The 22,463-nt window shown below is 39.5% G+C and overlaps 1 protein-coding gene across 1 annotated transcript in view; it reads left to right on the plus strand.

Annotated features, from left to right (window-relative positions):
* Positions 1-18,045: 18,045 nt before the first annotated feature.
* The window catches only part of CLNS1A (chloride nucleotide-sensitive channel 1A), an 18,538-nt gene continuing 14,120 nt past the window's right edge, over positions 18,046-22,463 (plus strand). The window contains exons 1-2 of the mRNA XM_034667597.1: positions 18,046-18,274; positions 18,570-18,668. Of these exons, the coding sequence (XP_034523488.1) occupies positions 18,150-18,274; positions 18,570-18,668 (224 nt within the window). The 5' untranslated portion in view covers positions 18,046-18,149. The remainder of the gene's footprint in view (positions 18,275-18,569; positions 18,669-22,463) is intronic.

The following is a 22,463-nucleotide window of genomic DNA, read 5'->3' on the forward strand; positions in this document are numbered from 1 at the left end:
GCAAGTTGTGATTTTTATTTTGAGACAATGTTCCAGTGGAAGGGAGGGAAGGGCTTACACTTACAGACAGTAGAGCAGGGTCACGTAAGGAGCCATATTCACGTACCAAGCCTCCTTTCTAGCCAGGTTTGTTCATTTGTATGAAAGTCAGGTAAGAATGTTAGTTAGCCTTTTTAACTATCTAACAGGCAGGCAGTAGAAGGGTTCCTACCTAGTGCAAGGTAAGTGGTTAGAATGTGCAGGCGACCTCCCCTGCCCCCATTCTTCCTCTACCATTTTAGTCCTGCAGCTGGGTAAAGCCACTACCGTATAGAAACTCCCACGTACGCTGTCTCTACCTCTGGACACACCAGCTCCTGCTTCCACCACTCTATAGTTAAGCAAGTGATAAGAAGTATCCAGTGGGGTAGATTATTTATTTTACAGGATGCCTAATGTGAAATAAAGGAGTTCTTTTTACCCTTCTCCTACAGAGAGCAAAAGGTCATTGTTATCATAGTAAAGACTGAGTATTCAACTTAGCATAGGTCCCACTGACATGGGTTATGATACCACTTTTGCTGCCTATTAATTTACCGAACTTGAATTAGGTCGTTTGTGAACTTGATAGTCAATGTCTGCCTTCTAACCTTACATTCTGATTAAGCCAATTAACCATTTCATCTACAAAGAGTGCAATCCAAGCAGCTGAACTTACAAGTTATTATGCAGACAGGTTAATTATGGGCGATTAAATGTTGAACAGTTCAAAACCAGTTCTGCTGCTTGGTGATTAGATTTAGTCCCTCATAAAGTCTTGTGTTCACTGAAATATTAACTGAACAAGTTTTGAAGAACTTAAAAAAAATGTAGGAAAAAGTAAATGTCCTGTATCCAAAGATATAATTCAGTCATTAGGAACTGGACAGAGTATAGGAAAACAGCAGCTCATCTAGAGTTTAGAACATCTTGGTCCTTAGAGTACTATCCATGGGTTTAGATCCATCCTTAGCTGCCATATATTGGAGTCCTTTAATACTTTAAACCTTTTTTGAAGTACAGGTGGACTCCCAGTGTCATACTCCACAGGCTAGCACATGTATTAAGGGGAGATGTAGTTTAGTGTGCAGAATGTTTAGTTCGCAATTCTGTAAAGGTTTGAAAACTAGCCAAATTGTCACAAAGCAGAAGCTTTGAATTAAAATATATGAAAGGAACTCAGACTGAAAATACACATTTTGTTTTTGTAGACTTGTGTCGATGAAATAGGGTGTAGTGTAAAACATTTTCCATTGTTGGCACATTATTAGAGAATGATGGCAGAGAGCTTTTCAAGAGTTTACCTGATACATTGAGGTTGGGTTTCCTTGACACATCTTTTTCCAGTTGGTCAAGGGTGCAGATGCAGAGAATAAAGAGGAGCTTCGTTCAGAATAAATTCATGTCTACTGATAGTCTTTTTATATATTAAACAAATACATTGTAAAAGGATATTACAAACTCCGGTTCTCACTTTTTGGTTGATAGATTCCATCCCATAGTATGCATCTGAGCAACGTATATATACTAAGAAAAATGTAGGCGTGTACTTGTTTAGAGGTAAAATGGTGGGAAAATGTTACCAGTTTTTAAATGGGACTGATGGAATTTACTTTGTCACAAGGAATGCCTCTTTAGCTTATGTTTGTGGGGATGAGTGATGTTAACCATGTGCTAGTTCTACCATATGACTGGAAGGAACCCAATGAACCTGTAAGTTGAATATTCAGAAAAAGTTGGGAACTCTGCCTTTCACCAACACAGTGAAACAGGTCCATGATTGCCTCACAGCTATAGAACACGTATTCAAAGACCCAGATCTTTTTTTTAAAATAGAACATACATATATGTATGTATATATATAAGTTAATATGTGTATACATACTTCAGATGTTAGGAGAAATTAAAAATGAACCCTTTGAAATCATTAATTGACATTGTAAAAAGATATAAGACAGATAATTGTGACTGATGTGAAATTATGAACATTTAATTACAGAAAGTCTAGAGAAAAACAGTGAAATTCCTCTTCTTGGTTTGATATTCTAAAAAAATATTCCTGGTTCACCAAGAAGTAAGAATGCCAAGACTGTGTATCTACTATAATCTACCTAGTCCTCTGCTTATTATTGTTACTAAGCCTTCTTAGAATAAAATCCACTCCTATTTTATCCACCATTCCCAGTGTGTACCTGTAAACCTGCTTTGCAAGTGGCAGTTCAGCTGCTGATTTTCTTATATTTGTACCAATCCCAAAAGACAAGGCCCTTTGCTATCAGTGTATTTAAACTGGATTATTGTGTTATGTGTACACTTCATAATTTGTTTTCAAGATATTTCACTTCAATTATCACTTACCATTTTTTGAGTGCCAAGAATTGCTAAGTAACTATGTAACATACATTGAAGAGAGAGTCATTACCCAGTAAGCAAGCAATCTTCATAAGCCAAACTGTAGTGTGCTTGGTATATAACCACTTTATATGTATACTCAATACTTCTTTTATTCATACAAACCCTCTCAGAAATTGATTAGGATAGGACTCCATTAGTGAATTTTTTCCCCTTATTTTGGTCATGTGAGCTCAATTTTTTTTTCATTTTATATTTATACAATTTCATTCTGGGAAATGCTGCAAACCCAATTCTGGCACATTGTGATTTCAATTAATGAAAATGTTATTTTTATTTTAATAACTTTTAAGGTATATCTATCCTATGCATAAGTTATACGAGAGGGCATAACAAATTATTAGACGAATAGAAATTTATTAATTAAGCTCCTTAGACATTTCAAATGAGAAAAAACATTTAAAGGAACTACATTTGTGTTTTTTGCCAAACCGGTACAAGCTAGTAAATGCACTAAGGACTGAGTGACCTGCCTTGTTCATTTTGCCACTGGATGATGTAAGTTAAGAATGGAATTGTTAACCCTAATTATATATTTTCTTGACTTTCATCACTTTCTAAAGAAATCTAATTTAAGTGTTTGGGGTTTTGTTTGACCTGTATTTATTGAGTTCTGGTCATAGACCAGGAGCTGCATGTCATGCTTATGGATGGCCAGAACACAGTCATTGGGATACTTAATGGCTCAAGACCTTCTGAATCATTTAACTTATTTTGTATGTTGCAAAAAAAAAAAGTTTATTTTGCTTGAGAGTCACATTTTTTATATAACTGTACAGCTTTTAAGGGTTGGGAGGTGGAAAAATACCCTAAAATAGGATGTAGATTTTTACAATTGTGTTTATGCTAGAACACCTACAGGTGCATTATGTAATTAAACCTAAAACTGTTTAAAAATTTGTGCCACGGTCTTTTTCATTTTCCTGCCCTTTAGCAGAGTTGGTGCATGTCAATACTGCTATGTGGACAAGCCTTGGAATTAGGCTAATAACCCTTATTTCCAAAGCTTTAAGGCCACTGCATGAAAATTATGCACAAACACATATATACACACACATATACACACATATAGACACATACACGTGCACACATGGATCTAGTTTATATTAGTGTAAATGAATTTTCAATTTCGGAACAGCGGTAATAGCCTAAATTTGGCAGTTAACAGCATATTACAGTGTGTGATTTTCGTGATGCCTAACTAGGGTATTCTCAATGTTGGTCTGGTGTTTTGTTCTCTTAGCAAAGTAGCTTCTTGATAAGTATCTGAGTTGCAGCTTGCCCAAACCTGCCAAGAGGTTTTGTGTACACTTTGAAAGGGAGTGTCCCCAGCTGGGATAGGCGGGGTGGGTTGGGCAGAGCTTGGTTTCTTTTCAGTCTGTGAAAGAAGGGAAAACTAGAATTGCTTGATTTGGTTCTTGCTATTCAGTACACTTAATGCCACAGGAATATTTTTCTGCTGGAAGGGATATCCGATTCAAATTCCAATTCTCTCCACATTTGATGAAAAGTATCTTTAAAGCTTGTAGAGTTGCTGATTCTAGCAGTCTTTTACATGGCACATTTTACCATAACTTATATTGACACCAGTATGTTTGCCATCTGGTAATTTTACTATCCTAACTCCTCACCTTTATAGCACAAGTGTATTCTCATAAAGAATTAAATTCATCCAAGTGTGTCAAAATCTCTATCTAAACTACCTGAATCTATTGTCAGCTAATGTGGGATTGTCAGTTTCTTTGCTAGCTTCATCCGTTCAGAGGAGAAGCCTGGGAATCATGAATTTCCAGGTGAGGAATACAAATTCCAGATAAAGAATTTGTAAATGGTATATGTTAAATTTTCATTTTACTTTAAAGTAATAGTAGCTGAGATTCAGGGAGTATTTGATCAAAATGCCTCTTGGATTTTTCAGACGTGCTTATATGAAATGCTTTATTTTCCTATGCATAAAAAAAATTATTCCTGGAATAGGTTCTCAGAATGCTTTATTTTGTTTCTAGGAGATGAGAGCTAAAGCAGAAGCTCCAAGATTAGCATAAAACTGTGGAGGTAATCAGGAACGTGCTGTTAGTCAAATAGGGGAAGCTGGAGTGCTCTCTGCCACATATAATGTACTGCATGTGTGTGTGTGTTCGGGGGGAGATTTGAAAACTGGAAATGTGATTCCAATAATGCACAAAGTAAATTTTGTGCATAGAAAATATGGGAATTCCTGGTAGCTTAAAGCTTCAGGGGTTAACTGCAGTGTATGAACACCTAGTGTGTTAGAATTGCAGTGCATAGTTGTTTAAATATAATATTCCTTGTAAGTGACAACCAAAATATGTTGTGGCTGGTGCCAATATTTTTTGTTAATGAAATGTTCAATGTCTCACTACAGTCTGATCAGAACTCTTGGTGTTATAAGCCAGGCCTAAAGCTATTTTAATAGCTATTGGCCTAATTGTGTAACTTTTTCTTTCAAAATGTTTTATTATAATACTTATGTCATTTCTTTCACTTAATATATGTCAATTGTCATAATAAAAAATTTAAATAATTTGATGTATTTAGCATGATGTGTTTGCAAACTTAGTTTATTTTAAACTTCATGGCACATAGAAAGCTAAGAATTTTCTTTTTTTTTAAATAATATTTATTTTGTTATATTAGTTACCATACAGAATTTTCAATAGTTGATGCAGCCTGAAAATTTTGTCATCTAAGGAACAGATGAGTTGTTCTCTACTATCTAGAAAGTAAATTTGCAAGTGTATCAATTTCCCCAAAGTAAGTTTTAAGGCTGTACGCCAGCTAGGTGAATTATAGGTATTAGAAGGCTGTCTATTGAAAGATTTCTCTTTAGCTTCTAGAGAACTGACACATTAAAGAGGCCTTGGACTTGTTTGTTTGGTGTGGTCCTGTGGGAGCACAGAACTAGACAGAGGACACAAAAACCATAAGGCAAGAGCTTTCGTTTATTCTATGGGAAAACTTTTTTACAGAGTTCTGTAATGATAACTTTGGGAGTGAATTCTCACCAACAGGGGATGTTTGGGTTTAGGCTGAACTGCCACTTGGCAGGAGTGTAACAGACCAACACATTCTAAAAGTGGTTAGATGAGATGACTTTAAGGGGCCCTTCCAACAATCCTGAGTATGATTCTCATCTACAAATGCTTACATATTCTGGGTTATAGTAAGATTGACAGTGAACTCTCTCTCTCTCTTTTTTTTTTTAACCAACAAACTAGTGGAATTCATCACTATTTGCATTCTGATTAAAAATACTGATTAACTGGTTCGGCTCAGGGCGTGATCCTGGCGTTATGGGATCGAGCCCCACATCGGGCTCTTCCGCTGTGAGCCTGCTTCTTCCTCTCCCACTCCCTCTGCTTGTGTTCCCTCTCTCGCTGGCTGTCTCTATCTCTGTCGAATAAATAAATTTAAAAAATCTTAAAAAAAAAAAAAACCTGGGTCTCCTGGGTGGCTCAGTCAGTTGAGTGACCGACTCTTGATTTTGGCTCAGATCATGATCTTGGGGTGGTGAGATCTAGCCCCGCACGGGGCTCCACGCTCAGTGGGCATCTGCTTGAGGTTCTCTCTCTCCCTCTCCCTCTGCCCCTCCCCCTGCTCACGCTCTCTGTGTGCTCTCTCTCCTCCTCTCTAAAATAAATAAATTGGAGCACGTGGTTGGCTCAGTCAGTTAAGCAGCTGACTCTTGATTTCAGCTCAGATCATGATCTCAGGGTCGTGAGATGGAGGTGAGATCGAGCCCCACCCACATCGGGCTCTGCACTCGCCTGGGAGTCTGCTTCTCTCCTTCATCTCCCTTCCTCCCCACCCCCCCAATAAAAAATAAATAAATAAATAAATAAATAAATAAATAAATAAATAAATAAATCTTTAAAATAAATAAAGTCTTTTAAAGAAAATACTGATTAACTGGGGCACCTGGCTGGCTCAGCAGGTGGAGCATTCGATTGTTTGATCTCGGGGTCATGAATTTGAGCCCCACATTGGGCATAGAGATTACTTTTAAAAAATACCGATTAACTATTTAGGTAAAGAACTTTTTATTTCATTATTTTATTTTTTTTTTAAAGATTTTATTCATTTGACAGAGACACAGTGAGAGAGGGAACACAAGCAGGCGGAGTGGGAGAGGGAGAAGCAGGCTTCCCGCTGAACAGGGAGCCCAATGCAGGGCTCGATCCCAGGACCCTGGGATCATGACCTGAGCCGAAGGTAGATGCTTAACGACTGAGCCACCCAGGCGCCCCCTAGGTAAAGAACTTTTTAAATCAGAATTTCACCAAATGGAGTGAAAGCTGATATATGCTGACAAGAAATGACCAGCTACAGTTCCTCAGTGGTTTATTTGAAATTTTCACTTACACAGAATCAGTTAAGTGGAGGTGACAATGCTGTGGCAGCCTTGAGAGAGTTTAAAGGAGTCTTTTCTGGAGCTGAGAGTGAATCCAGAGAATGGCTGTCAGCCCACATCTCTTTCAGATTATGAGACCAGAGGATGTAGAAGAATTCTTTTCTTTCAAAAACTGAGAATTGGTGTACTATACTGGGGCCATTTAGTAGAGGCACAATTATAAAATTGGGTGGCTCTGTCAGTTAAGCGTCTGCTTTAGACTCAGGTCATGATCTCAGGGTCCTGGGATGGAGCCCCACATCAGGTTCCCTGCAGCGGGGAGCCTGCTTCTCCCTCTTCCTCTGCCCCTCCCCCCGTTCGTGTGCTTGCTCTCTCTTTCTCTCAAATAAAATCTTTAAAAAATAATTAAAATATTATAGTGAAACTAAATTAAATGTTGGGTGAAATGAATGCTTGTATCATTTTGACCCTTCAATGACTTTGCATGAATTCCTTAAGGTCCTAAAAGTCTAAATGAAAATCAAAGAAAAAGAATACTCTAAGGGGATGTGACTTAATATTTGCAGCATTAGTTTAGCACATGAAGTCATATCCCAAATGAAAAGTTAACTAGGAATCTACTAGTTCACAGTATAAGCCACCTATAGCTTCCTTACTGTTGTTCTTGTACATTTCAGAGCTGCTTCATCCACACTCAGGCGCTCATCCTTCTCTCCAGCCTGTCTCCCAGAAGGAGGTGTCTCCTGTTTTTGTCCCTTCTGTGTCCCTGATCTGACCCCTTCCCTCTTGCCTCCTAATGATCTTCACATCTCAGTGATCTCACTCTGCTCTCCACCCCTCTATACTCTACTCCTTTCTATACGAACCTCTATCCTTGAAAACAAAAGTGTCACCCTGTCTTCCATTCAATCTGCCTCTCAGATATTTCTTTTCTTTTTAGGTTTTATTTTTTTATTCATAAGAGAGGCAGAGGGAGAAACGGCTCCCTGCTGAGCAGGGAGTCCAATGTGGGACTGGATCCCAGGACCCTGGGATCATGACCTGAGCCAAAGGCAGACGCTTAACTGACTAAGTCATCAAGGCGCACTCTCAGATATTTCTTATTTGACTGTCAGTCGTTAAGATAATAAATAGACTATAGAAATATGAAACTTTATTTGAAGACACACTGAAATGTCAGAAATTCCTAAGAGAAACTCTGGGAAACCAGTAGGCTTCTCAGCAGCATACATGAACTCCATCATTAGGAACAACTGTTACAGAAAGCTGAAACTTACAGTAGGGGAGATGTTTTCCTTTTCCCTGCAATTGTTTCCTACATTTCCGTGCAAATGTCGGTTTTCTTTTCTCTTTGGCATTATTGCCTGCTAGCAGGATACCAGTAATTGCACCATGAACTCATGCAATCAAATAGCTCTTACTCTATCATTTGGAGCCAAAAAGTTAGAGGAAGGACTTGATTAATGATGACAAAACCTGATTAGAACCTGTGCTGTCTCTAGTCTGAACCATAAAAGTAAATTTTCTGTATTTCAAGTCTAGTGGGTTTGTTTTTTTTTTTTAAACAAGGACAAATTTTGATGGTAAGTAGGGCTTAAGAGACACAAGCTGGCTCAGTTCTCTAAAACTGGAAAGTTGGCTTCAGATTCAGACTGATGCGGAAGGCAGGGCTTTAACTAAGAGATGTTGTAAGCAGAATCAGGACAGTGCCAAAGAGTCAAGGACCCACAACCAGAAAAGGCATATGAGAGGGGAAGAGAGGGCTCGGAAGCAGTCTTTGCGATGACTGTCCTCTCTGAGACACAGCCACTTCTAAGAGTCTAGATGTGCTTATGCAGTGATTTCCAAAACAAAAGTTCTTGTAAATTTCATTTAAAAGCCTTTCTTCTTGATTTTTAAAATTGAGATATAATTCACATACCATAAGAGTCAACATTTAAAGATGTACAATTTAAAGGTTCTTAGTATATTCACAAGGTTGTCATCACCCCCAAAAGAAACCCAATATTATTGGCCATCACTGACCATCCTTCCCTTCCCCTCAGACCCTGGCAACCACTAATCTACTTTCTGTCTATAGGATTTGCCCATTCTAGACATTTTATATAAATGGAATCATACAAAATGTGGCTTTTTGTGTCTGACTTCTTTCATTTAAAATGTTTTCATGACTTCATCCATGTTTTAGCATGAATCAGTACTGCATTCGTTTTTATGGATGCATAATAGTCTACTGTGTTGTTTATTCATTCATCTTGTTTATCCATTCATTGGTTGATGGATATTTGGATTATTTCCACTGTGGGGCTATTATGAATAATAAGCATTCGAGTACAGGTTTTGTGTGGAAATGTTTTCAATTCCCTTACATACGTACCTAGGAATGGGATTGCTAGATCATATGGTAACTCTTGTTTCACGTTTTCAGGAACTGCTAAACTGTTTTACACATCATCTACAGTGTTTTACATTCCAACTGGCAGTGTGCGAGGGTTCCAATTTCTCCACATCAGTAACGCTTATGATTGTCAGTCTCTTTTTATCATGGCCATCCTAGTGGATATGAAGCGGTTTCCCATTGTGGTCTTGATTTGCATTTCCCTGAAGATTATCGATATTGAGCATCTTCTCACGTGCTTATTGGCCCATTGTTTAACTTCTTTTCAGAAACAACTGTTCAAATCCTTTGCCCATTTTTAATTGGGTTATCTGTATTTTGAGTTACGAGTCCTTTATTTATTATGGATACCAATCCTTACCAAATATATGACTTGACTTGTAAATATTTTCTCCAATTCTTCAGATTGTCTTTTTGCTTTCTTGATGGTGTCCTTTGACACAAAAGTTTTTAATATTGATGAAGTCCAATTTGTTTTTTGTTTGCTCGTGCTTTAGATGTCATACCTAAGAAACTGTTTGTTGCCTAATGTAATATCACAAAAATTTATGTTTTATGTTTTTTTCTAAGAGTTTTATAGGTTTAGCTCTTAAGTTTAGGTGATAGATTCATTCTGAGTTATTTTTGTATATGGTGTCAGGGAGAGATCCAAATTCATTCTTTTGTGTGTGGCTATCCAGTTATACCAGCACCATTTATTGAAAAAACTGTTCTTTCCCTCACTGAATTATTTTGGCTTCCTTGCCAAAATTCAGTAGACCAGAAATGTATGGGTTTACTTCTGGACTCTCAATTTAGTTTTATTCCACTGATGTATGTATCTGTCCTTATACCAGTACTGCACAGTCTTGATTACTGTAGCTCTGTATTAAGATTTTTAAATCAGGAAGTGAGTCCTCCAACCTCTTTTTCTTTCTTTATGACATTATTTTGACAATTCTGGGTACCTTGAATTTCATATCAATTTTAGGTTCAGTTTGTCCATTTCTGTAAAAAAGACAATTGGAATTTTGATAGGGATTGCATTTAATCCGTAGGTCTGGTTTTTTTTAATTCCCAAGAGATATGAAAATTACTTACCAAAAAAATATATATACATATACATGAAAGGCCAATAAACACATGAAAATGTGCTTAACACTATTAGTTATCAGAAAAATGTGAATTAAAACCTCAATAAGATATACTACACACCCACTAGAATGGTTGAAATGAAAAAGACTGACAACACCAAATGTTGATAAGGCTATGGAGCACCTGGATCTCCCATTCATTTTGCTCATGGGAATGTAAAACGGTAAATCCACTTTGGAAACTATAGGCAGTTTCTTAAAAAGATAGACAAACCATCTAGCCTATAATACAGCAATTCCACTCCTTATCTTAAAGAAATGAAAACCTATATCCACACAAACCTATGTATAAGAATGTTCACAAAGCTTTATTCATAATAGCCAAAAACCAGAAACAGCCCTGATGTCCATCAACAGAACAGATAAACTGTGGTATATTCACACAATGGAATACGACTCAGCAATAAAAAGGATCAAACTACTGATTAACAACATGAATGAATCTCAAAAATATCATGCTGAGTAAGAGAGGATTTGCACAAAACTATATAGTTCCATTTATATATAAAATTCTAGAATAGGGGCACCTGGCTGGCTCACTTGGTAGAGCATGCAACTCTTGATCTCAGAGCTGTAAGACTGAGCCCCACGTTGGACGTAGAGATTACTTAAAAATGAAATCTTAAAAAAGAAATAAAGTTTGGGGCACCTGGGTGGCTCAGTCAGTTAAACGTCTGCCTTCAGCTCAAGTCACGATCTCAGGGTCTGGGGATCAAGCCCTGTGTCAGGCTCCCTGCTCAGTGGGGAGTCTGCTTCTCCCTCTCTCTCTCTGCCTCTCTCTCTGACTTGTGCTCATTCTCTCAAATAAATAAGTAAATCTTAAAATAAATAAATAAATGTATGTCTAGAATAGACTAAAGTAATCTACAGTGATAAAAATCAGATTAGTGGTTGCTTCTGGGAGGGATAATTGCTAGGAAGAAAATGTGTATTATATATCGATAGGGTTGTATGTGTATTTGTCAAAACTGTACATTTAAGGACCATGCATTTCAGCATATAAAATATACTACTTCAGAAAAAAGAATTTTTTTCAACGTGGGGCTTGAATTCTTGACTCTGAGATCAAAACCTGAGCTGAAATCAAGAGTTAGATGCTAAACTGACTGAGCCACCCAAGCACCCCACTTCATCAGAAAATTCTTTAAAAAATCGAATCCTTATACGAATTTATGTTATTAGCATTTCACAGTTCATCATACACAACATACACCCTTTTTTCTTTTCACCTGGCTAATTCTAAATGATAATTATTTAAGATGCCACTCAGGCACCGCCTCTTCCAGGAAGTCTGTCCTCACCTTTCAGGTTGAGTTAGGTGCTCCTGTATGATGCTGCATATTCTATATTATACTGCTTAATAAACTATATTGTAATTGTCTTTCCAGCTACTGCTTGATAGGCAAGGGCTATCTGCTCTCAATCCTCAATGTCTAGCAAAATGCCTTACATTTAAGTCATTTAAAAATAATAACAAATCTCACTTGTTACTCACCTAATCACAAGAAGCAAGCATTCTTGTTCCCATTTTACAGATGAGAAAACTGAGGCTCACAGATTAAGGATTTTTCTAAGACTCCAAGTTAATATTCTTTCTACCACAGCTTCTTTTAATTCAGAGGCATAGATAATAAACCAGCTCAGCTTGCAGACTAAGTAAACACTCACCCTCACTGTTTCTTGGGCCATTCCAATGAGTCATTTCAGGTTTCTATCTGAAAACTGGAACAGCAGAGAAGGCCAATTCTCTAAGTCGTAGAGTTTCTCCCATTATTAGTCTTTTTTTTTTTTTTTAAGATTTATATATTTGAGAGACAGCATGAGCAGGGGGAAGGGCAAAGGGAGAAGACTCCCCACTGAGCAGGGAGCCCATGGGGCTCGATCTCAGGACCCCAGGATCATGACCTGAGCCGAAGGGAGACACTTAACCAACTGAGCCACCCTGGCACCCCATTATTAGCCTTTTTAAATAAAGTTTTTCTTTACTGATAAATTTATATATGCTTATTATAGTAAAGAGACAATAAGAAAAATTAGTCACATCCCCACCACTCAGAAATAACCACTCAATATGTTAGTGTATTTCCCTTTAGTATTTTTTATTTGCAGATTAAAAAACTACATCTTTCTGAATAAAGATCCTTCATAACAAATTTGACAGCCAAACAACACCCTCCATTATCTGTAAGAGCCAGATGACCCAGGCATGCAGGAAGCTTTAAGAGTGAAGAGTACAATCACTCCTGGGTCAGCAGCAGCCCTGAGGGGACACGGGAGGTCTTCAGTAGAGAAAGACAGTGGCAGCTGAGGAGGCAACAGGAGGCGAGTCACTATTCTCCTGGCCCTAGACCCTAATAGGTTAGGCTTTGAAACTTACCTCCTAAATTGCTACCTCTGGTCCCGGATCTCTGCTGCCGTATGTTGTAACACAAGCTGCTTTCTTCAGTTTAGGTCACTTTCTCATTCAGACTCTGGCATCTGAAAGAATGAATGTCTGCTGATGTGATGTAATGCCCTGTGTGATTTCTACTAGCTAGACATTTAAAAGAGGGACCTCAGTGGTTTGTTAAAACAAGGGCATTGCTGTCTGAACTCACCTCCTGGGCCTGCTTCAAGACTCACCATCTTCTCTGATAATCCTTGCCCTGCAATTCAAGGACAAAGGAGGAACCCGAAATGAACCACAACCTTAATGTTAACCTTCTCCTGTAAACCCTGTACACAGTGGGGGGGACTACGTTGCCTGGCACCTTGGTGTGCAAGCAATAGGAGTTGTGAACATCATTAAGTGGATTAAACTCTCAAATCTCGAAAAATCAATGGGTTAGGAGCAATGCCTTTTAAAGTTAAAACCCTATGATTGGTGTCACATCAAATATAAGTACCTGGGCTAGCACAGAATACAAAATCACGGGGCGCCTGGGTGGCACAGCGGTTAAAGCATCTGCCTTCGGCTCAGGGCGTGATCCCAGCGTTCTGGGATCGAGCCCCACATCAGGCTCTTCTGCTATGAGCCTGCTTCTTCCTCTCCCACTCCCCCTGCTTGTGTTCCCTCTCTCGCTGGCTGTCTCTATCTCTGTCGAATAAATAAATAAAATCTTTAAAAAAAAAAAAAAAGAATACAAAATCACTATTCTACTTTCTCACTTCATGATTTTTATTTTTTCTGTAGCCTTTTTCCTCCTGGTTCATGTTCTTTCATCTGTTTAATTTTACTTGTTTATTCATATGCATCACCCATTAGCTTATAAAAGTTAATTTTTGCTCACACATGACATTGTCCAGGTATGTTAAGAGATTTTCTCAAATCCTTAAATTCAGGAATATCACCATACCATATATGGTACCCTTTCCTCCAACCATCCCTCCCCCCAAGAAAAGAAACTCAACATAGTCTAGCTTTGTGTGTTTGTGTGTTTTGTTTTTGTTTTTGAGAGAAAGAGCATGCACATGCATGCAAGGGGAGGGGGAGATGGTGGGGAGGGGAAGAGGGAGATGGAAAGAGAGAATCTTAAGGTTCCACGATCAGTGTGGAGGCCAATGGGGGGGCTGGATCTCACGAACCTGAGATCATGATGTGAGCCGAAATCAAGAGTCAGACGCTTAACCAACTGAGCCACTCAGGTGCCCCAGTGAACTATAATTTTGTAAAAGTGGAAAGGCATCTTAAGTCATGGTAAGAGGCAGGAAAGCTGCTAAGTTGAGGGCAAGTGCAGGGCAGTTGGCTGGGCTCATTCATCATCTCATTACAGATTTGAGGGATAATTTGTGACAAGTCATTCAGCAAGGACTTGCTATATATGGTCCCTCCCAGGCCATCTTGGCCTACTTTCCAGCCCCATCATGCCATCATGTGCCACACACGAATTCTTGCAATTCCTCAAACACTGCATACTCCTTCCTATCTCTGTGCAACAAAATGGAATTACCTCTACCCGTGCTTTTCTTCATCTTTGAACTCTTATCCTCAAGTCCCAGCTCAAATGTCATGTTCTTCTAGTTCTCTAGATTCTCATGCAGAGCAATCCCATGGCACTCAGTGCAGATTTCAATACAGTACTTACCACATGAGATTATAATTCCTGTGCCTCTTCCCCAGAGACTATAAGGTCTCTGGGTTCAGTGAACCGAGACTAGTTTGGAGGCTCTTACAGTGGTTTAATAGAGAGATGACCCGAGTAGGCAACAGTGGAAGAAGAGTGAGGGGTCAGAGTCATAAGATGGGAGTTAAGAAGTGACAGGACTTGGTTGATTGGAGGCAGTAGAATATAGTGGTTAAAGGGTGCAGGCTTTGCTGCCCAACAACACAGATTCTAAATGAAGCTCTGCTACTTAGTCGGTATGGACCTTGGACAAGTTACTTTATCCTGATTTTTTTTTTTTAATCTGTAAAACAGAAATCATGATAGCATATATTTCCTAGGGTTGCTATGAAGATTGATACACATAAAATGCTTAGAACAGTGAGTACCTAGCATATAGCAAGCCCTCCATAAATGTTAGTTGCTGTTTTTGTTGTTATAATAATTACAATTAATTATTATTATTACTGAATACGAAGAGTGAGGAAGAAGAAGGAAATAACGATAAATTCCAGGTTTCTACCTTGAGCAACTAAACATAAGGTGTTATTTTTCCATAGACATAAAAGAAATAGCAGAATTGAGTGAAAAGATGGCAAATTCAGATTTTTATTAAGATTATATTTTAGAGCAGTTTTAAGTTCACACCAAAACTGAGGGGATACACAGATTTCCCATACACCCCTGCCCCCAGGCATGCACAGCCTCCCTTGTTATCAACATTTCCCACCAGAGTGGTACATTTGTTGCAACCAACGAACCTACATTGAGACATCATTGACACCCAAAGTCCACAGGTTACAAGTTCAATTTTTGATAAGCTGAATGAGAAATGTCTGTGGAACTGCCAAGTACAGAAGTCTAGCAGCTGTAGGATGTCAAAGTCTGTAGTTCATGAGAGAGTTCTGGGATGGAGATATAGATCTGGGAGTCCCTGCACGGGGTAATTCAAACTATGAGCATGGACAAACTTACCAAATCAAGTGTATAAGGAGAAGGACAGTAACTCAATAATATTCAAGGTTCTCTCTCACTTCCCTTTAGCTAGCCTGTTAGTTATTGCTAGGTTTACCCCAAAACTTGGTGACTTAAAATAACAAATATTATCTCACAGTTTCTGTGGGTCATGAGTCTGGGCCACTTAGTTGGGCACCTCTGCCTCAAAGTCTCTCCCAAAGCTGTAGTCAAGGTGGTAGCCAGGGCTGCACGTATTTCATGGCATTTACACTACAAGGTTCATTAAAAAAGAAAAAGAAAACCCCAGCAGATCCTACTCGTGGTTACTCTGTAACTTCCAAGGCTAGGTTAGAAGAGCAGCTTCTATCAGTCTCTCTTTTGGGGTGCTCACCCAAAAAAACCCAGCTGCCATGCTGTGTGGAAGCTCAGGCCACATGGAGAGGCTATGGAAAAGTATTCCAGCTGATAATTCCCACTGAGATCCCAATTGTCAGCCACAACGTGTCAGATGTCAGTAAGGAAGGCTGGGAATTTCAGGGTGTATCTAGTCCTGGTACACAGTTTTCACCAGTTCTTCTTTCAACTCTATCACCCATCTTCAAGAGTCTTAAGAGGACTAGCAAAAGTATGATCCTAGTAAGAATGGATGTATAGGAAGCTTAATTCTTACTATCACCAAAAGGCAGGAACATCTTTATACCTCTCTGCTAACTAGTTGTAAAAGGTGGTGGTTTGTAGTGAAAACACTGAACTTGACCTAAAAAGGAAGGAATTTAATTTCTAGCTGAGTACTAGTAATGTAGCCTGCAGCAAATCACTTACTTTCTCTGATCTTCAGTTTTCTTATCTGTGCAGTGGGCATAATAACAGCCACCCTGCCTACCTTACAGAATTATTATAAAGATCAAAGGAGATAACAGGTGAAAAAAGCATTCTTTTGAAAAGTAAAACACCAAGCATACGTGAGACCTATTATGCCTCCTGCTTCGGTTACTCGTTCGGATTTATACAAGAGGCAAAGGAACAAAAGCTGCCCTTTAAATTCTTGGTGATATGCCTGTTGGCTTTGACATAGATTTGCTTAAATGCCTCCTCTGAGCCTGTCACTGTAACAGGTGAAGAGCTCCTTGTCATAGCTAAGATCCCTTTTCTTCAGTTATAAACTTGAATAAAATGTTCTGCCATTAGACAAGCACTTTTTACAAAGACACTATGAAAACTATGTCAAATTGATATGAAATTATTATACAGGTTTTAGCCAATTTTCTCTCTGCATGATTTGCGGGATTCTGTTTCTGAACAAAGCATTGGCTGCTTTCCTAAATGGCCAGCCACATGTAGCTGTCCCATGGAACCCTGAAACTCTTCATTTCCCATATTAAATTGTTAGCTACTCTCAAAGCTTACTCCTCCTCCTGAATTCTCCACCTTGGAGAAAAGAGCCAGCATCCACTCAATCACTTAGCCTGGGAATCATCCTTGACTTCTCTTCTTGCATTTTCTCCTTCATTTGCATTTTCACCACCTTCTTTCCCTCAGTCTCTGAGGATTTTACCTTTGCAATCGCTCCGGACTCTGCCGTTTCCATTGTCACTGCCACTCTCTCATCTATACGTGGCAACAACTTCCTAATACTCCCCCTGCTCAGAGTGCCCCTCCTCCAGTCTTGCTACAAACAAACGAATCCAAGTTAAAAAAAATAAAATAAAATCTAACACTCCTCTATTCAGCAGATAGAAATACAGCTACTCCACATGTCCCGTCATCCAGCCTCAACAGTGCTACGGCATAGGTATTGATCATACTGATTTCACAGGCAAGATAAATTGGCCTAGAAACTGACTGACTTGAATTCCACTAGATCTCTCATGGCTAAACTTTCGCTCTTCACTTTAATGCGGCAGGCTTCCCATCTGTAAAACTGGATCAATAATAACTTTCTCATACAACTGGCATAAAGAGGAAATGAATAATACCGGTAAAGGGCCTGCAACAGTGCCTGGCCCAGAACACTCGGTTACCTTTACCAATTACTTCCTGATTAAAGCTTTCAGTGCTCTTATTACTTCGCTCTTCATTGCCCAACAAGGAAATGAAGCAAGGGTTCCAAATCTGATGGACTAATTCTTTTCCCTTCAGCGCTTCATGTCCTCCCTGACATAGCCAACTCTTCACCCAGAGTTCATTCATTACCTCTTTGGGCTCGTTTGCCCGCCTGAGACGCGGGGATACGCGGCTCCCGCACTGGGGCAGCGTCAGGACCTAGACTGATGGCTGAGGCATGGCCGTGAAGCCGTGATGTGGCCAGGCAGGGCTGAGGCCCGCGCAGGTGAGAAGAGCCGTGAACCCATTAGGAGACCTCCGACCTCTAGATGAATGCGGTCTTTGATTCCTGTCCAAGGCTAAGTCCTCTGTTTCCTCTTTGTAGAAAAAGGAGTGTATCATTCCTTGTGCTACCTCTCTCATACGGTTGCTGTGACGACCCCGCGATAGGATGTCGGAAAGAAAGTTCAGTTATTTCAAGACCGGAGCATTAGAAACGGCGAGGGGGAGGGGCCCGGAGGAGTCACGTGACCAACGCGGCCGGGTCCTCTCGAGTCACCCGGAGCTCGCCCCCGAACGACTCGTCTCTGTGGTGGATGGGGCTCAAATTCCGGTGCGGACTAAGTTGCTCTTCCGGGGTGATTGCCACCGCTTCCGGGGCGGGACGAGGCTTGCTGCTAGGGTTGCAGTGCTTCAGCTCCTTCCCGGCCTCTGTCTCCGTGCTCACTGCTGCAATGAGCTTCCTCAAAAGTTTCCCGCCGCCGGGCTCGACTGAGGGGCTCCGGCAGCAGCAGCCGGAGACCGAGGCTGTGCTGAACGGCAAGGGCCTTGGCACCGGTACACTTTACATCGCTGAGAGGTAGGCAGGGTCCCTGTACCCCAGTGCCGGCTTCCTGCGCGCTGCCTTCCTCCTGCTGGCGCGGGCTGAGTGGCGGGGCGGGGGCGAGGCCGCGACCTCCGGGGCTGCTGAGGCGGAGCGCGCGTGCTCCGGGTCGCCTCGGAGAGGCCTCTGCTGGGGCCAATACTCGATTGTTCCCGTGTCCTCTCCTCCCGAGTCTTCCTCTTTCTTTTCACACGGAGTTCTTTCATTGATTTTATGCTTTTTACCTGCCTGTTTTCCCGACGTCTGGTGCGTGCGTCGCTCTTTACTCAAGGTTTCGTTTCAAGGTTTTGAGCTTCCAGCCCCTGAGGATCATCGATGTGCCTGTCTTTCCTGTAAAAAGGTGCGGGAGGTGTTGCCCTGGGCAAAATATGTAAGTTTAGCGCGGAATGTGGAGGATTTTAAAAGTTTGGCCAAGAAGTATGGCTTTTCTTCTGTGGGTGTGGATGAAGAGAGGAACATCCTCAGCCCCACGCAAGCTGAGGTCATGTCCAGGGGGACCAGACTCCCGTTTCACCTTTCGCATTTCTGACTCCCATTTTCATTCCTAGAAGGGCTTGCCCTTTTATTTGGCCACCTGGAGCACTGTACATTTACAGTAAGACAGACCCGTCTCAGATATCGTAGTTGTAGGGCTGAGGTCCCTATCAGCCAGCCAACAATGACAATGAATCCTTCCCATCCTTGAAATTTGACTTCTGCTGCTGCATCGCTTTAGTCTACAGCCAGAGAAATTTCTCTCCTTTTAAGAGCTCATGTGATTCCATTGGACCCACATAGAATATTCAGGATGATCTCTCCATTTTGTTGTTAACTGATTAGTAACCTTCATTAATTATACAGGTTTTCTCTTGCTCTGTAACAATATATTCACAGGCTTGACACCGGGAGTTGAAGGTTCTGGGGGAAGCAAATTTTTGCCTACCACAGAGGGCACGAAAAAAATGTAAAGAACCCTTGGTTTGAGGGAAATCTAAACATTGAGCAGAGCTTAGGCTTTTGACCAATCACTGAGATAGGAAATATAGATGGGAGTAAAAGCAAGTTTGGGGTGAGGTGCAGATAATGAGTTTGGTCAGGACATGTGTGATTAGTTGGACACAAGAGTGTATCTTGGGAGAGTAGTATTAAAGATAGAGATTAGGAGATCATTAGTGTAAGGGTTAGCATATACTCATGGGGGAGAGGTTAGATAATCCCCAAAGCGAAGAGGGCCAAAACATATCTATAGTAAGAGGTAGGTTATGGAAGAAGAGACTTGAGAACAGACAAGTGGGAGAAGCAGTCAAAATATGAACAGCAACTGTTGGGTAATGACAAGGAGATCTTTAATCTTGGGAGAGCAATTTCTTCTAAGTGGTGGAGAGTGCAGCACAGATAGTCCCTACACCATCCCTTTTTCTCCATGACTTCTCTGTATATTGACACTTTCTATAATATAACTCCTGTTTGGGGAAGGAAGACAAGGCCCTATGCTTGTCTTTTCATTTTGAAAAACTTCAAGCCTAAAGAAAAATTTCAAGTGTTGTTAATTAATACACATAGACAAAGATTCATCAGTTATTAATATTTTACCACATTTATCTTTTTTCTGAGTTTTGAGAGTTGTGGACATGTCACTTCATCCGTAAATACTTTCACAAAAATCTCCTAAGAACAAGGACATTGTCCTATATAATCACAATACAGTTACTACACTGAAGAAATACAAACTCCTTTTAAGGTTTAAATGTTTAAAAAAATTTAATTTCAGCTTTTCACTAAGAAATCTCTTACCTTCTTCAAGAAAATATTTTTGCAAAATGCACATACAAAAAAGAATTTACACTACATATGGATGATTTAAAGAATTATAATTAAACCAACCCCTGTATGTCCACCAGCTAGGTTAAGAATAGAATATTATGAGTACCATGGACACCTATATTCATCACTCTTTACTCTTTGTTAGCATTACCTCCTTTGTCTCTTTCCACTTTTCTTTCCCCCAAGCATTTCCAGGTCTTGATAGAATCAAGGCCTCCACAAACTGTAGGTATCCTAGAGGATATGACAAATGAGGATTAACGGCCAGGTGAATGAGGTGGGACTAAGGGGAAACATTCTATTTAGAAGAGACAGGATGCTCAGAGGCAAGGATGAGAAACAGTATTGTGTGCCAGGATATATAATACACACGCACCATCTTCATCTGAGAGAATGAGTGGGAAAGAGTGGAAAAATTAAATAAAGCTGGAGGAAAGAGCCGTGTTCCATGAGCTTGGGTTATTGCCCAAAGGCTTTGAGAAAATCACTTTAGGATTTTAGGCAAAGAGGATAGGGTCTGATTTAATTTAAGGTGGTTTCTCAGATGTGTGTTGAGAGATACAGAACTCTTAGGCTTATTTTCAAAGTTGAGTTTTCATAGGAAGTTGACATTTTTACCCAGTTAAATGGATCAGAGGCATGAATCATTCAAAATAGATCATTTGAAATGGATAAAGTAGGTAATTAAATTATATTTTATATCTTAAGCCAAAGTTAATTTTAAACCAAATAATTAAGCCAACCCAAATTCAAAACCTCTTTTCTCTATCCTGTTACCCTGTTTTTCACCTCATGCCGGGAATAAGGTATAATGATCATACTTGTTCAGAACCATTAGAAATTAGCACAACGTACTAATTGTTTTTCCCTTTTGTGACTCATGGCTTCTTTGGGTTGGGTATAGTTAATTAGATATTTTGGTTTGGGAGGGCTTTTCTTCTAGAATATGTGAAAAATGAATAAGAACATAGCGATTAGAGTAAATGTTGCTTTTGAGTGGAACTTGCTTCTGTTCTGTAGAGTGCATATCCATGTCCACGTATAAGGAACTACAGAGCAATTATTATGTGCATTTTAAAGTAAAGACCATAGGGGCGCCTTGGTGGTTCAGTCAGTTAAATGCTCAACTCTTGATTTGATTTCGGCTTAGGTCACGATCTTGAGATTGTGAGATAAAAGTCTGATCGAGCTCAGCAGGGAGTCTGCTTGGGATTCTCTTTCTCCCACCCCCCTCCCCTCTAGCTCTCTCAAATAAGTAAATAAAGACCATAATTTGATAGGCACTGAGTCCATTTTATATTTCACTTTTTCCATCTTCTAATTGAGCCATTAAAGTTTTGTGACTCTCGATATTTTAAATCATTTTGGACACCCAAATTTGGACTATTACTTTCTGAATTGATAATGCTGGGACATTTTTGAGGTGAGAAAAAGGAGTTTATTTGCTTAAAATAATAGAGTTTTAGTAAAGGACTGGCAATGATTCTTTGATACGTGAGCATATTTCATCTCCACATTAAGAAGAAAGCAGTAGACAGGAAAGGCACATACAGCACACACAATCTAATTGCAATAATAAAATCTATTTCTTTGGAACTAATGGGATGAATCATTCTGGAAAATCATTTGTAGAGCTTTTACCTCTTTAAGCTTCTTAAGATTTATCACTTTCAGCCTCCCAGGTTTTCTTTTTCTTTTTTTAATAAACATGTTGAATGGAAATCTTTGCAAATGACAGTGCATCTTTTCTTGCTTTTGCTTTTTCAGTGTACAAGTCATTGCATTTTAGCATGTTTACAGAGTTGTACAATTTTCACTACAATCTAATTCTGCCTTTGCTTTAATAAGTGAGGGTTATGTGTTATATACACTTAATTGTATTCTCAGACATGGATTTTCTTTAGGGGGACCGAGATGTCAAGTTCAACCTCCCCTTACAGTGAATGTGAATGATCTCAGACTGCTGGGCTGTCATTGTTCTTACCCAAGGGAGTCCTAGCTTCATTATTGTATTTGTTTTTGCTTGGTTAGAAATTAGAAAACCAAGCTTGTTAAAATTGTATAAAAAGTAGAATGATATGGGGGTGTTATTGCATTAATTTCTTTTTTAAAATAAAAGCTTTATTGAGATAATTCACGTAGTATACAATTCACTGGTTGTTAGTCTATTTGCAGAGCTGTGCAACCATCACAATTGATTTTAGAATATTTTCATCACCCCCAAAGAAACTGGCACTCATTACCAGTTAATCTCTATTTCTCTCCAGCCCTATGCAGCCACTATATTGCATTAACTTTTATCCCATTGACATTTTTTTCTGTGTGGTCTCTTAAGGATCTTATTGCTACTTTTTTTTTTTTT

The sequence above is a fragment of the Ailuropoda melanoleuca genome, chromosome 8, assembly GCF_002007445.2.
Source record: "Ailuropoda melanoleuca isolate Jingjing chromosome 8, ASM200744v2, whole genome shotgun sequence".
NCBI classification, from domain to species: domain Eukaryota; kingdom Metazoa; phylum Chordata; class Mammalia; order Carnivora; family Ursidae; genus Ailuropoda; species Ailuropoda melanoleuca.